General features: G+C 40.7%; 1 protein-coding gene across 1 annotated transcript; it reads left to right on the forward strand.

Moving 5' to 3' along the window:
• The first annotated feature begins 915 nt into the window (after nt 1–915).
• On the forward strand, nt 916–11,669 carry LOC133747261 (zinc finger protein 345-like). The gene is given in 4 exon segments (XM_062175565.1): nt 916–1,581; nt 1,827–1,919; nt 3,992–6,033; nt 6,035–11,669. Coding segments are annotated over 4 exon segments (2,400 nt in total). The 5' UTR covers nt 916–1,427; the 3' UTR covers nt 6,146–11,669.
• The last annotated feature ends 5,282 nt before the right edge of the window (nt 11,670–16,951 follow it).

Consider the following 16,951-nt stretch of genomic DNA (forward strand, 5'->3'; position numbering starts at 1 on the left):
TGGGTTCAAGGGCCCAAGGATTTGGGCCTTCTTCTACTGCTTTCCCAGGTCATAGCAGAGAGCTGGATCAGAAGTAGAGCAGCTGGGTCTCAAAACGGTGCTCATATGGGATGCCAGTTTTTTAAGCCAGGGCATTAACCTACTGTGCCACAGTGCCAGCCCCAAGATTTATTTATTAACTTATTTGAAAGGCAGAGTAATAGAGATAGGGAGATATGGGTAGTGAGAAAGAGATATCTTCCATCTACTGGTTCATTCAACAAATGGACACAATGGTTGGCCAGGCCAAAGCCAGGAGTCTGGAACTCTATCTGGGTCTCCCATAACCATGGAAGTGGCCCAAATACTCAGGCCATCTTTCACTGCTCTTTCAGGCACTTTAGCAGGGAACTCAATTGGAAGTGGAGCACCAAGGACTCAAATTGTTTGTTCACATGGGATGCCTGAATTGCAGGTGGAGACTTACCTGCTGCACCACAATGCTGGTGCCTACTGCAGGTTCTCAAACAAATCTCTCTGTATTCCCCTCAGTCACAAATGCAGATTATACTGCAGAATTTCTCAAGTTCTGTTCTTGGGTAAATAACTCCACTGCTTTTACTTTAATTTGTTATAATGTTATTTCAGTTCTTTAAATGTTTATGAGTAGAATAATTATAGAAAAAGCCAAAGCTGCTTTCTATTCTTTCTTGAATCTCCTCCCTTATTTTCAAATATTTATGAGCTTGGTAGAGAAAGAAGTTGATGGTGTGAGAGAAAGCTAGAGAGCTCCCATGTACTTCTTCACTGCCTAAATAATCATATCAAGCAGGGATGGGGCACAACTGAAGCCAAGAGTCAGGAATGGAATCTAGGCCTCCTTCTTGGTTGGCATCACCATTGCTTCCCCTGTTCTGCATTAGCCAGGAGCTGGAAACCAGAGCTGGCACTGAAATCCAACTTTGGAAATTTGATGTAGAGAGAATATCTGAGCTGGCATCATAAACACTAAGTTAAAGTCCTACTGTCTCTTTTAAAATATTTTTTTCTCTGCCATAATTGCATTGACTGTGTATAGTGTTTTCCTGGAAATTCTTCTCTGTTCAATCCCTTCATAACTTCCCTGATGGTTTCTTGTCTTTTTCCCTGAATTCTTCTACATTCTTCTGAACATTGCTCATTCCAGAGTGACTTTTGTCTCCCTTTCAGCCTACTGTGCAAATACCCTTGACATACTCTGGCCTTTGTGAACAGAAATTCCTGTTTCCCTCCAGCTTGGGCATTTTTCACAGCCTTTATACCATAGGTTTGATCCCCTGCTGAATGCTTCTGTGAGGCTGTCCAAATGCTCAACCAATCTAAAATGAAATGGCATTCTTGCTTCTTCTTCCTCCATACCCATGTAGAAGATATACAACTGCCATTGTTTGTTATGTGACAGAGTTGACATGTTGACCAGGAGTGTTTTATCCCAGGTGATGATAGCATTTGAAGACCTGGCTGTGTACTTTACCTGGGAGGAATGGCAGAACATGAACCAAGCTCAGAAAATCCTGTACAAGGATGTGATGCTGGAGACCTACAGCAGCCTGTTCTCCCTGGGTAAGTGTCACACTTCACATGCCCAATGGTAACATTTTCTCGCTATTTGACAAAGAAGTGAGCACTATTCATAAAGTTTAATGAGAGACAGGTATAGAATTTGAGTCCATGAAGAATCTGAATATCTACCACCTGGGAAGGATTTCAAATTGGAACATTGGTTGCATAGCTTCTGGACCAAGCTGTACTTCTTTAATTAACCCAAGATAGTGATTTCACAAAGTCTACATTGTTTCCATTAATAGGGTACTGCATGACCAAACCTGACTTGATCTTCAAGTTGGAGCAAGGAGCAGAGCCCTGGATGGGGGAAGAATGCCTACATCAGAGCCTTCCAGGTCAGTCTGCACATAACGGGCAGGGAGGCCAAAGTAGAAGCAGTGCAGCAGATGTTGAGTGGTGTTCTTTCCATGATTTTTTCCCAAGTCTTACTCCTGAAGACAGCTGGTCTTGTGATTCAGACACAGACATTCTACAGTATCTATGGAGATCAGTATCTCTAGTAAAGGCAAAGGAAATGAAGTTTTATGTGAAAATCAACAACTGATGAAAAACCTCCAGAAACTCAAATTATCACAGAGGAGTGTTTATAGAAAGAAACAAGAGGAGGTAACCAGGGCTGACGTCTACACAATGAGTTAGAAATTAATTTTCAATAATTGAGCAGACTCTGGATTGCAGAAACAAATTATTTAAACTGGTGGGAATGTATAGCCAAGGTGGTATATTGGGACTTTCTGTAACTGTTGCAGTTCAAAGAAGCTGAGGATGTCAGGTTTCCTTAGAAATATGGGGAAACTGTAAGAGTGCAGATAAAACAGAGAATTTCATTAGAAAAATTTCACAAATGCTGTTTCCCTGGGAAGACAGAACATGAGACAACCACATATTCAAATCTTGTCCCATGAATGTGATCCTTCTTACAGTATAGACACATTTCACTCTTTACCTTCAAGGAAATGATCTAGTAAAACGTCTCCATATTTATGGTTGAAATATCACAGAAGTACAAAACCCACAATTTTTCTAAAATTGAAAAAGGGGCTCGCGCTGTGGCTCACTTGGATAATCCTCCCCCTGCAGTGCCAGCATCCCATATGGGCCTTGGGTTCTAGTCCCAGTTGCACCTCTTCCAGTCCAGCTGTCTGCTGTGGCCCAGGAGGGCAGTGGAGGATGGCCCAAATGCTTGGGCCCCTGCACCTACAAAGGAGATAAGGAGGAAGCAACTGGCTCCTGGCTTTGGATTGGCATAGTTCCAACCGTATTTGCCATTTGAGGGTGAGCCAATGGAAGGAAGATCTTTGTCTCTGTCTCTGTCTAACTCTGACAAATAAATAAATAAATAAAAATACATTAAAAAATGGACAGGGAAAAATTGGTTTCTAGATTACAGATGAATATATTTATTAAATATTAGTCCATTCTGTGAAGTCTTATTCATTTTTGTGAAAGTAGAAAGTGAGAGAGAAACAGTGAGAAATATATTTTCTATTAACTCTCTCTCCAAATACTAGCAACAGTTATGACTAATCTGAAGCCAGAAGCCTGGAATTTCACCTACTCATCTCTATCACAGGGTCCCAAGCACATAAACCATTATCTGCTGCTTTCCAGTATCTATTATCCCAGAACTGTATTGGAAGCAGAGTAGCCTTGGCTTAAACTGGCACTGTTTTGAGATACAGGCATCTCAAGCAGTGACTTAAGACATCTTACCACAAAAACCATTCAATCATACTTGAAAAAATTCTGGTAGTAAACAGGATCATGGATGAACATTGGAAAATCTATGGATACAATTTAATATATTAATGTATTATGGAGAAAACCTGTATATTCATAAATATGTATCTTCTAATCATTTTGTTAAAATTTTATGATGGAACGAGCATACGAGCCTGAGCCATTCTCCTTCATTGCCCAAAGGATATAAACTTTGGAATGTATTCCTTGCCCTTGAAACTCAATTGGGTCTCACAGCCTATTGTCTTCATACCCCACCCTGCGTTATTTTCCAGGTTCCCAAGGCCCCCACCCAGTTCCTGGAATTCCCCTCCACTGCTGCCCACTACCCCCATGCCCAGCCTTAGCCCTCCTTAAAAAGGTCTAGCCCCTGGGAGTTGGGGCCTTCTGCCACCCGCTCCATCTTGTACACACAGCCAGTTAGTCACCCACCTCTGTAGATTAATTTTATCTGAATAAATTCTGTCTGGCTGTAAATTGATACACTGTCTCCTCTATTCTACAACTCTTTTCCTAACATTTTGGTGCCCTGTGTGAGGAGGCACCATTGCAGAACTTTTCCTAACATCTTATCCCTCTTAAATACAAGTAACTTCATTCCTTTTACATGAGTATGCTAGGAGAAATAATTATATTTGATTCAGTGACATTTTTTTTCTCACTTCAGTTGCCATGAAACTGGATGAACTGATTAAGACCAACCAGAAAAGTCTGGAGAAAAATCTGAATCAGGATGTTATGAAAAATAATAAGACATTAACTTCCAAGGGAGTTGAATTCAGAAAAACACTTAATTTAAGTATAAGCCATATTCCAAAACTGAGTATCAAAAAGAGAAACTATTCAGGAATAAAACCTGAAGAATGCAGTGTATGTCACAATGTGTATCCCCATTGTGGGCCTGATCAACTACAAGCTGGAGAGAAATTTGATGCTACTACAGTACCTGGGAACACTCTCCAGTTCTGTGAGCCTCTTAATCAACAGCACAAAATTCAGACCATGGAGCAGGCACTTGAACAAATTGGACAAGGGAAAGTCTTCAAAAGGAAGAATATATTCTATGGATCTGAGAAGCTTTTTATGGTAGAAACCTGTAATAAGCCAACTGCCACTATTGGCAAGACAACTCAAATACTACAAGATTTCCATAAAAAGTCTAACCTCAGTATACATCAACAAAGTCCCAAAAGAGAGAACGTTTATAAGAATATTGGGCCTGTGGAACCTGTCATTTACCAATCACATTTTAGAATGAATCATAGACCAAATATAGAGAAGGAATCCTATGCATGTAAAACTTGTGGGAAGTCATTCAGTAATAAATTCTGCCATCCCCTCCATCACAGCACTCATATAGTGGAAAACCCTCATGTGTGTAATGATTGTGGAGAAACCACTCACCAGAAGTCAGGTGTCATTAGACATGAGAGAATTCACACAGGGTTGAAATCTTATAAATGTAATGACTGTGGGAAGTTCTTTGACCAGAAGAAACACCTCATAAATCATCAGAGAATTCACACAGGGGAGAAACCTTATGAATGTAATTATTGTGGAAAAACTTTTGGCCAGAAGTCACAACTCAAAATGCATCAGAGAAGTCACACAGGGGAGAAGCCTTATGAATGCAATGATTGTGGAAAAGCCTTTGGCCGGAAGTCAAACCTCATAAATCATCAGAGAAGTCACACAGGGGAGAGGCCTTATGAGTGCAATGACTGTGGAAAAGCCTTTGGCCAGAAGTCAAACCTCAGAAAGCATCAGAAAAGTCACCCAGGGGATAAGCCTTATGAGTGCAATGACTGTGGAAAAGCCTTTGGCCGGAAGTCAATCCTCAGAAATCATCAGAGAAGTCACACAGGGGAGAAGCCTTATGAGTGCAATGACTGTGGAAAAGCCTTTGGCCACAAGTCATACCTCAGAAATCATCAGAGAATTCACACAGGGGAGAAACCGTATGAATGCAGTGACTGTGGAAAAACCTTTGGCCAGAATTCAAACTTCAGAAAGCATCAGAGAATTCACACAGGGGAGAAGCCTTATGAGTGCAATGACTGTGGGAAAACCTTTGGCCAGAAGAAATACCTCATAAATCATCAGAGAATTCACACAGGGGATAAGCCTTATGAATGCAATGACTGTGGAAAAGCCTTTGGCCAGAAATCAACACTCACAAATCAGCAGAGAAGTCACACAGGGGAGAAACCTTATGAATGCAGTGACTGTGGAAAAGCCTTTGGCCAGAAGTCATCCCTCATAATTCATCAGAGAATTCACACAGGGGATAAGCCTTATGAATGCAATGACTGTGGAAAAACCTTTGGCCAGAAGTCATCCCTCATAAATCATCAGAGAATTCACACAGGGGAGAAGCCTTATGAATGCAGTGACTGCGGAAAAGCCTTTAGCCAGAAGTCATCCCTCATAACTCATCAGAGAATTCACACAGGGGAGAAACCTTATGAATGCAGTGACTGCAGAAAAGCCTTTAGCCAGAAGTCATCCCTCATAAATCATCAGAGAATTCACACAGGGGAGAAGCCTTATGAATGCAATGACTGTGGAAAAACCTTTGGCCAGAACTCAAGCCTCAGAAAGCATCAGAGAATTCACACAGGGGATAAGCCTTATGAATGCAATGACTGTGGAAAAGCCTTTGGCCAGAAGTCACAACTCAAAATGCATCAGAGAATTCACACCATGGAGAAAGCTTATAAATGAAATGACTGTGGAAAAGCCTTTGGTCCCATCCTTGCATACCGAGGATAAATCCCACTTGGTCTGGGTGGATGATCTTTCTGATGCATTGTTAGATTAAATTGGCCAGAATTTTGTTGCGGATCTTTGCATGTATGTTCATCAGGGAAATTGGTCTATAATTACTTTCTCTGTTGTAGTTTTTTCAGGTTTAGGAATGAAGGTGATGCTGGCTTCATAGAAAGAATTTGGGAGAATCACCTCTCTCTCAATTGTTTTGAATAACTTGAGAAGAATTAAAGTTAGTTCTTCTTTAAATGTCTGTCAGAATTCAACAGTGAAGCCATCCAATCCTGAGATTTTCTTTGTGGCAAGGGTCTTTATTACTGATATCATTTCCATCTGATTGTGGGTGTGTTTAGTTTTCCTATATCTGTGTTGCTCAATTTACGTAGGTTTTATGGATGTCAGGATGGTGGAAAGCCTTTTTGCTGTAATTCATAACTCATAAGATATCAGAGAATTCACACAGGGAATTTTCTATATGACCTTTTTGTACAAGTTATATCTCATGAAATATTAGAGAATTCACCAAGGGGAGAAATGCATGAATGTAATAAATGTGAATAAGCCTTTGTGGTGCAAATCAGACCTCATCAAACATAAAAGAATTCTCATGGGGAGAAATTTTATGAATGTAATGACTCAGAGCCTTTTACCATAATTCAGCCCTCGCTGTACATCATCAAATTCATATAGGGAAAAACCCCTTTGAAAGTAAAATCCCTTTAATTAGAAGCCATACCTCATAAGACAACAGGGAATTCACATGGGAGAGAAACATTATGGGTGTAATGAGTGTTGGAAAGCTCTGCCCAAATCTCTCCTTATATCAGAATGCACAACATATATATCTAATGAATGAAATACATGTGAGAAAGCCATTTCACATAAGTAATGCCTCATAATCCATCATGGAGCTTGAACAAGGGAGAGACCTTAACAATATAATGAAGGTGGAAGAGCTTTTCCCCAAAATTCATGTACGTATTGTGATAAAACCTTTTGCTGGAAATCACATCCTATCTAACAGACGCATGTAATGGAGAAAGCTTATAAATATTATTAGTGTGAAAAGATTGTCAGAAGTCAATGGTACATCAGAGAATTGACACAGGTGGTTTCTTATGAGTATAATGATTGTGTAAAAACATTTTCTTTATTTCAGGCTTGTATAAATATAGAATTCACAAAAGGTAATATTCTTTGCATGCTGTGAATTTGATAAAACTTAGCCAGAAATTAGACATCAACAGACTTCAGAGGATTCATAAGGAACAAAATTCCATGCAATGACTTTGGAAAAAGTATTTCTGCTGTAAATCAGTCTTTAATTCCCATGAACAGACTCACAAATGAGAAAACATGCATGCATAGAAAAGTTTTGTACCATAAATTATCTCTAGATGATAAACTAATAATTCACACAAAAGAAAAATCATGAGTGTAATGGAATTGGGAAACCCTTTGCTGTAAGGCAGATTTCCAGGAAGCTTAGCAAGATTACAGAAAAGTCTCTGAAAATGTAACATGTCTGAAAGAATTGTTAGCATCACAAAGTGGAGGATAGCTCAAGTGCATGTGTTTTTGTGACCTGGCATCCAAATTGGTATCTCTTTTTCTTTGATGAATTCCTTGTTTATTTATTGAACAGATTTAGAGACAAAGTATTCCTGTCCATTGATTTACTATCATATGCCCACAATTGCCATGGTAAGGTCTATGGCAAAATCTGAGTGCTGAGGGCTGTGAATCTGATTCATCACGGATAATGCTGAAGACATTGGTTCCTGGTTTTTACACCGCTATGCATGGAAATGTTTTTCTAATTTCTTTTTCAAAGAGTTCATTGTTAATATAAAGAAATGCTCCTGATTTTTAAAATTTTATTTAAATAATTTGTGATCAGTGTGTACTAGTCAGACATTATTACAGGGTGTAGTGCAGTATTTGTACACATTTACACAGTAGAAACTGATCAAGCTAAGCAACTACAGTTTTATCAATTTGTTTAAAGATTTATTTATTTGAAAGACAGAGTTACAGAGAGAAGTAGCAGCAGAGAGAGGGAGAGGTCTTCCTCTGCTGGTTCACTCCCCAGATGGCTGCAATGGCTGGAGCTGTGCCAATTTGATGCCAGGAACCAGGAGCTTCTTCCAGATCTCCCACTTGGGTTCAGGGACCCAAGGACTTGGGCCATCTTCTACTGCTTTCCCAGGCCATAGCAGAGAGTTGGATTGGAAGAGGAGCAGCCTGGACTAGAACTGGTGCCCACGTGGGATGCTGGTGCTTCAGGCCAGGCTGTTAGCCCACTGTGCCACAATGCTGGCCCCCAAGCAACTACAGTTTAATTCTTCTCCATGATTTGAGACTACCAGCTCCTCTCTTCCAGTTCTTTACACAGAACCTAATATGGTTGAATGTAGTCATCTCATTATATTATGGAACACCAGAAGTTCCTTCTGCCTCTTTGTATTTTGTTACCTATTATCCAATCCCCTTCTATCCCTAGCTGCTTCCCTTCTCAGCCTCTAATAATCACAGTTCTGTGTTCAGATCCATTATTTTCTTTCACTTCCACATGTGACAAGGACTATGTGACATTTATGTTCCTGTTTCTGGCTTATTTCAATTAATTTAATAATATTTTGTTCTTTTTTCTATCTAAATGATGTTCCCCTGTCCATTTTTTTCATTGATGGACAGCTAGATTGGTTTCAAATCATGGCTGCAGTGAACTGTGTTATGGGAAAATTGCTGTATCTTTGATATGCTCTTCTCATTTCCTTCTAATAAAATTTCCTTCTTATATATAGCCAAGAGCAAGATAACTGTCAAACGGTATGTCAATTTTTATCTTTATTTTAAATTTTTGTTATTTATTTGAAAGAGTTACAGACAGAGGTAGAGACACAGAGAGGTCCTCCATTAGCTGGTTCACTCTACAGATGACTACAAAGGCTGGAGCTGTGCCATTCTGAAGCCTGGAAACAGGAGCTTCCTCTGGGTCTCCCACGTGGGTGGATGGGCCCAAGGACTTGGGCCATCTTCTGCTATCCCAGGACATAGCAGAGAGCTGTATTGGAAGAAGAGCAGCTGGAACTAGAACTGGCACCCAAATGGGATGCTGGCCCTTCAGGCCAGGGTTTTAACCCACTGCACCACAGTGCTGGCCCAAATTTTTATCTTTTTTAAGGAGTGACCATACTGTTCTCCATAACAACTGTACTAATTTGTATTTTCACCCACCATATATGAAGGTTTTCTTTTCCCATATGCTCTCTAGCATTTGTTATTTTTTATCATTTTGGCATAAAGATGATATAATATTGTTCATGTTTTTGTGTATTTTGAAATCAGTTATTTTGTTTATTAAATATTTGTTTATTTGAAAGGTGGATTTAGAGAGAGAGAGGGATAGACAGAGATAGCTTTCATCTGCTGGCTCACACCCCAGAGAGTTTCAGTAGTTGAGCCTGGGGCATGCTGAAGTCAAGAGCTTCATCCAAGTCTCCCACGTGAGTGGCAGGGACCCAAGTCCTTCATCCATCTTCTGCTGGTTTCCCAGGTACTTTAGCAGTGAGCTAAATTGGAAGTGGAGAATCCTAAACTCAAAGTGAAACTCACATGATATGCTGGCCTCACAGATTGCAGCTTACCCCACTTAGCCACAATGTCAGCCTCTCTATCAATTTAATTCCTCAAAAATAGGTCAGTAATGTTGGCATCTATCTCATTTTGTTTTCTCTCTGTTATTATTCAACTTATTGATGTCTTATTTTTGTTCCCATTATTCCTCTCAATTGCTCTACCCGTGGTCAGTAGCAGCTGCTGTGTTGCTTAAATGCAGTGTATGCTTTAGATTCCTCATTTACTGAGTGCATGTCATTCTCATAGCACTTCCCTGAAGTTCTACTATGTCCCAAATCCTCTTCTAGGCACAGAATTCAGACCACTTTTCTGTTAGGCCTAGATCTTGCCTTTAACATACTACTTGGAATTTAGTAGCTCATGAAATGTGCAGACTGCATAAATGAATGAATATTTTGAGGGCTGTGATTTTGTGGGGGAACTTCATAAGAGACCGAAGGAATAAAATAAATCAAAAGTATCCATCGTATATAGAATGTATACTATTTTACAAGTCACAGAGAAGAGGAAGAAGAAGGAAAGTAGTGAGACTAGAAAGTTTGTGGCAAGACTAACAGGCACTGGTTGAGAACTTAATAAGCCCGTTAGGAAAGCAGTAAGGTTTCTCTATCTCCCTGTAGACTCTGCTCTCCAGAGGTGAACAGGGTCCTCTAAAACCCACTTGCTGCACACACAAAAACCTGAGCGTTGTATTCTCCCACAGATGTTGGAGACTGATATTGTGTTCTGATTTATATTTACATAATGGCCAGTGACATTGGGCATAGTCACATGTTTTGACCATTTACATTTCTTCTGAGAAATGTCTATTCAGATCCTTGCCTGTTTCTTCACTGTAGTTTTTGGAGTTTTTCCAATATATATATAAGTTCTGGAAATCTGTAAACATTCAGAGTTTAAATTTTTCCTGCCATTCTGTTCACTATATCTACACTCTGATGTTTACTTTGTTTTGAAGAAGTATCTTAGTTTGATATACTCAAGTGTCTGTTTTTATTTTTGTTACTATTGCTATTGGAATCTTACCCAAAACTATTGTCTGTTGACAATATTTAGAGTTTCCCTATGTTTACTTAGGTTTTGGTCTTATGATTAGATTTTTAGTTCACTGTGAGTTCACTTTCACATAGTGTGGAGTCACATAGTTGGAGTCTATTTTCAGGCTTCTACATATGGATAATCAGGTTCCTCTGCACCACTTGTGAAAGAGATTCTTCTTTCTCCAGTTCATTTTAGTTCCTTTGTTAAATATGAGTTGCCAGTAGAAATTTGGGTTATTTCTGTGCTACCTATTCTTTTCCATTGAACGATGTATCTGTTATCATGTCAGTGCTAACACTTCTTCTTTTTGTTTTTTACAGTTTATTTATTTATTTGAAAGGCAGAGTTACAGAGAGGTAGAGGCAGAGAGAGAGAGGTCTTCCACCCACTGGTTTACTCCCCAAATGGCCACAATGGCCGGAGCTGTGTTGATCTGAATCCAAGTGTTAGGAGCTTCTTCCAGGTCTCTATGCAGGTTCAGGGGCCCAAAGACTTTGGCCATTTTCTACTTTTTTCTCAGGCTATAACAGAGAGGGGTATAAGAAGTGGAGCAGCTGGAAAACATACTGGCATCCGTATGAGATGGTGGCACTGCACACGGTGACTTTACCTGCTTTGTCATAGTGCTGACCCCTGTAATATGTCTTAAAATATGGTATGATGTCTCTAGCTTTTTTTGTTTTATAATATTGCTTTAGATGTTAAGCATCTCTCATGTTTCTATATGAATGTTAGCATCATTTTTTTTAGCTCTGAGAAGAATATCGTTGGTATGTTGATTGGGATTGCATTGAATCTGTAAATTGCTTTTGGTAGTATGGACATTTTGATATTATTCTTCCCATTCACAAACATAAGTTTTCTGTGAGACTGTCAAAAAGCCTTGACAAAAATTGGACTTTATTACACAAAAATTGATCACTTTTTCTGATCATTTAAATCCATATTTTTGCACTAATATTTGATAAATAATGAGACTGAGCATTTTAGTAGGAGAAATTAAAAATATTTATTTTACCAATTTCTTCAAATATTGTTTAGATTTGATATTTAAATATTGTTTAGAGCCATTGTCTGTAGTCCCTCTAAATTAGGATCTTTTTTGCTTTTTGCCTGTTAAGTTTGTCCCTTGATTCAAGAACCCTTTTTAATGTAATGTAAACTTAAAATTGTCGGAGGCCACCCAACAAACCACACAGAGACACGCACACTCAGTCAATTCATCACCACGTTTATTGCCTCATCGTGTTCCAGGCCAAAGTAGGGAGCCCGGCGATGAGGGACTGGAGGCAGTCTCCCTGGGGAAACCCTTCAGTCTCCAGCCGCGAGCACCAAGAAACACAAGGATATATACCCCAGGCCCCATACAGATAACATTCTTTGTGTGCAATCATGCATAGCACAGGAATAGAGCAAGTTTACAAGGTAGCAAAGATCAGGGTACAAGCTCTGCTGATAGAGCAAAGAACATCATACACCTTCATCAGAAGTCACATCCTGCCTGCAGGAATGTGTCTTGTGCCTTCAGAACAATAAGCACAGGAAACAGGATTAGATAAGGGACAGCCTCAGCCTGCTGCATCTCATGTCAGGCCAGGGCACTAGCCCCGACATCTCCCCCTTCTTGTTTGTACAAGAATGGCCTGGTGTTTATGTTAACCGGTGTCTACACTGTCCAGAGGGCCGCAGGGGAGGATCCATCCCCTACAAGTCCCTCACATTAAACGCTGAATGGTGTGGACTCATGCCTGTCTTAGGTGCCCTGCAGCGCTTACTCTGCTTACCCATCATCAAGGATTCAGGAAGCATGTCCTGTCCTCTGTCTTAGGTCGCTAGAGAAGCCTGCGAGTGCTTACCCGTCATTGACTACCAGTCCACCCTAAGAACAGTGTAGGAGCAAGCGGTCAATGAGGCAGTTAGGAAGAGAGACTGAGGCTTCCACAGCATATCACATACCACAGCCCCCTGTCTTAGAGAGTGTCCTTGAAGGTATGTACTGTCCTTTTGATAGTCTCTCTGTTTGCGCACATTGGAACAGTGAGAACGTTTGGTTGTTTTACTTCACATCAGTCTACAGGCAGGTCTAGGCAGGCAGGCAGGCAGAAGACAGAGGCTGTGGGGGCCGGCTCCCCACAGCTCCCCCTTTTATTACTTTAGGACCAGCACCTGTCTTAGGCACCCCTGAGCGGAGTGGCAGCTTACCCGTCTTTGCCAGAGGGTCGACTTGCATGAGCAGTTTCAGCCCTCTGCTGTCTTAGGTTGCATGCCATCCCTCAAAGCACTTATCCGTCTCTGGCTACTGGTCCAAGAAACCAAACAACACCTGCTGTATTGCAGGGGATGGGGGTTTTGTAACGATGACTTCGAATTGGGACCAAATATCTGTGTCCAGTTGTGTTAAGAACCCAAATCTCTTGCCGTAGTTCACGCAGCAAACGAGTGAAATTACTATCCCAGGTATGGTTCAAGGTGGCACCTAAAGAGTGAGACAAATTAGCAAGACGAGTATAGTTATGCCAGGGAAACGGAGTAACGCAAAGCGCGACAGATTGAACCAAGCAGGGGGTTCCCCACATCCCCATCTAAGATTCAGTTCTTCCTGGAGAACGTCGAACCGTTGGTTTAGTAATAAGATTCCTGAATGGATATGCTGATCCACTGCCACTCGGAGCGTTCTTGTTTGATCATTCTTCTGGAGCATGGGAATAGGTGACCTTTTTTTTTTTTTTTTTTTTTCAGGAGTTTCACAAACCAAGACTGACCTTGACTTGTCTATGACTTGTTTATGGGCTGCCTACATCTCCCCCTTTTTTATTTAATTGAGAATGGCCTCTGTCTTAGGTTGCCCTCAGTCATCTCTGTCCTTACCCGTCATCGGTAACTCTGGCAGCTTGGCCTAGAGCCCTGTCTTAGGTTGGTACAGGATGCTGAGTGTCTTACCCGTCTCTGAGTACCATTCCAGCCCAACATTAGGTGAGAGATGAAACATACAGCCAAATATTAATTATTTGTGATTACAAATAATGATGAATGTCAGTTCATACAGACTGTAGCAAAGTCAGCATAAAATGCAGAACACATGGAAAACATCCCATACCAAGTAGGAAAAGCAGTAGTGGTCCAGTCAACATTACTAACCAATGAATCCATTGAAACCCTCCAAATGTTAGGGGGTTAGTAATAAACATATGTTGCATTTCATTTTTAAGTTTATCAACAACAGACTCTATATATGGCACATTGTTAGTAATGTTAAAACAATATTTTCCTGTTACAGATTTACAACTTATATGATCTTTTAACATGAAGTAATTGTTAGCTGCATGGTTTAAAAGTACTCCTGAGTGAACTTGATCCAATGTTTCGGCTATATTGGACAGTCCAGTAGCAGTAAGATTAATTGTTTTGGTCACTAAACATGTAAGCCTTCGCAGTCCACGGTGATTTCCAAAGGCCAGTCCAGGAACACTTACTACTGGTACAGCCATGGCCAGGGCAGTGTCCTCTCCTATTAGGATTACGTTGCCATTACAGTCTTTAGGTGAAGCATGCTGCCGATGCACTCTATCCGCCACTGTAAATACAGATGTCAGCATCGGGGCCACACAGTCCAGGGAGCAATTGCGGAAGTTATCAGAGGCTAACGATGTGAAGGCATATTCGCTACATAAAAAGAACCATCCCTTAGGAGTCCATGTCCCATACCAGTATTGGATTAGGTGTATTTTATTGATTGGTGATAGGATTTCTTTATTTTACCGATTGTAAAACCTTAATAACTTGTGGAGGCTGTGCACTCCGTAACTTGTCATTTCAATTTTCACTCAATCCTGAGCAGAGAGCCCATTCCTTTGCCAAAGAGGCGAACTGAGGGTCTTTCCAGCCAGGAACATCACAGGTTACACATGCAACTTTAGTTTTTCTTTTAAAGAAAGGCATTGCTTTGTATACTTGCAGATCCTGTCAACTACACCAATTTGTGACAGTAAATTATTTTTTAGCTGTCTGCTGTGTACAGACTTAGTTACTTTTAGTTTAATCTGCAAGAAATACGCTGCAAGCCTTATAGTGCACACTAAAATTATTTAGAGGAAAGATGGTAAAGGAGTATAGATTAACAGAATGTTGCAATAAACATGGCTCCATTGCTTTAATAATACTATAGCAAGACGGTCCACTGATTCCTGTTGGGAGGGCCTGAGACTGGCCCCACTTCCAGTTTTTTGAACTCTGTTTCTTAATGAATTACCTTCTTTATCAGTTTTGGAGTGACATTCATTGGCCCAATGCCTTCCCCTTTAGCACTGGGGGAAAATGCCAGGAGGAGCCCTATTTTGATTTTTGACTTTTGGACAATTTTTGTACATGTCCCTGCTGCCCACATTTATAGTACCCTTATTTATTGGGCATAGCCCTCCTTGATAATTTTTATAATGACAAACCATGTAGAGTGGCCGGTCCTGAATGTCCTGTTTTTAAGTGAATTTATTTTGTTAATTTTTCATCAAAGGAACTGTCACAGAACACCTCAGTCATAGTAGCCAATTGATTCATGTTTACATTGTACTTACGTTTAGTAGAATTTATAGTGTTGTGGGCATCACTAGGCAATCTTTACAAAGCACCGGAAAAGAATCCATACTGAGAATCAGACATTATTAGTAATCATTACAGGCATGTTTAACATTTAGCTTGACTGTGTGTTCCCCTGGGATGAAGCAGCAGTAGAGGCTTGTTCTGGCTCCCTCTTAAAGCCTCCAAGGACAAGGGTGGCTTATTGCCAAGATTTTAGGCAAGCAGTGCGTCCCGTCCCGGATCTTGGCCAGAGAGCCAAGACACGAAGCATACCCACCTGTTTATCAGAAACATTCCTTTATCCTCCTCCCCGGGAACTGGCCAGGCTCCCAAGGAGCAGGAGAAGGTCATTCGGCAACAAAGTTACTTGTCCACCAGAGCTGAACCTAGATACAAGCCTCTTTATTCCAAAAATTTGTCCTTACATTTGGCCCTAGGACTGCATTGAGAGGTAGACATAATTAACACATTATAAGAATATAATACAAATTTCTCATACAAGTATATATCCAGCAATCAAACACAATAATACTCAATGTGTTTTAAGGGTAAATTGAAACATAACTGAGGGAGAATAGCTTCTTGGGCACCCATGTCAGGGACATAAAAAACAGTACCATTCCAATACAACAACTCAAGCTGCTGCAGACAGCCTGAGAACTGGCTAGACAATTTCATGGCATGGAGATCTGAGGCATTGTTACTTGTTAAACAGACATGTTGAGGTGTACAGTCCAATTAACAAATGTGCTAACATTTTGCAGTACTCTGAAATTAGTGATTTGGGTTTTATGAAATATTTGTAGCATCTACTTTTGATAAAACAACAAAATTTTCAGCGGATGGAACACGGTGGGTAACCATTTAGCCATAATGATAGTAGCCTCTTACTAACTGTAATTGTTACATTTTTGTAGGTTTGTGCAATCTTAACTATTTGGGGCATATTTTCATTTACTTTTTTTTTTAAAGCCAACCACGCATAATCTGCCCAAGCATTCCTATCAATAACAAGGGTAGAGTTAGTACATAATACAAAAATAGAATGGGTAGTCCGGACACTTTGACACGTTTAAATGCGCATATTCCATAGTTATGGCTTAGAGGGGCTCCTGAGAAATTTTTTGTCTTTTAAGTCCTACACGTGCCAATTGCTCCCTCCTTTCTCCTGCAACCGGTGTCCCAGCACTTTTTAACAAGGCCTTTATATCCTTGTCACATTTAGATGTGACTGTATATTCCCCATGGGCAATAGAAGAGGCTCCCCGGGCAAGCCCTAGTCTGCCACGCCCTACTCATGTTATGTGCCTCCCTTGTAATCCCTACAGCCTGCTACCGCCACAGCCTTCCCTCTTACAGAGGCTTACCTGTGGATGAGATGAATCCGAGTCACGGCACCAGCTGTCGGAGGCCACCCAACAAACCACATGGAGACACGCAGCACTCAGTCAATTCATCACCACGTTTATTGCCTCATCGTGTTCCAAGCCAAAGTAGGGGGCCCGGCGATGAGGGACTGGAGGCAGTCTCCCTAGGGAAACCCTTCAGTCTCCATCCCCGAGCACCAAGAAACACAAGGATATATACCCCAGACCCCATA

This window comes from Lepus europaeus, chromosome 18, assembly GCF_033115175.1.
Source record: "Lepus europaeus isolate LE1 chromosome 18, mLepTim1.pri, whole genome shotgun sequence".
Lineage (NCBI taxonomy): Eukaryota > Metazoa > Chordata > Mammalia > Lagomorpha > Leporidae > Lepus > Lepus europaeus.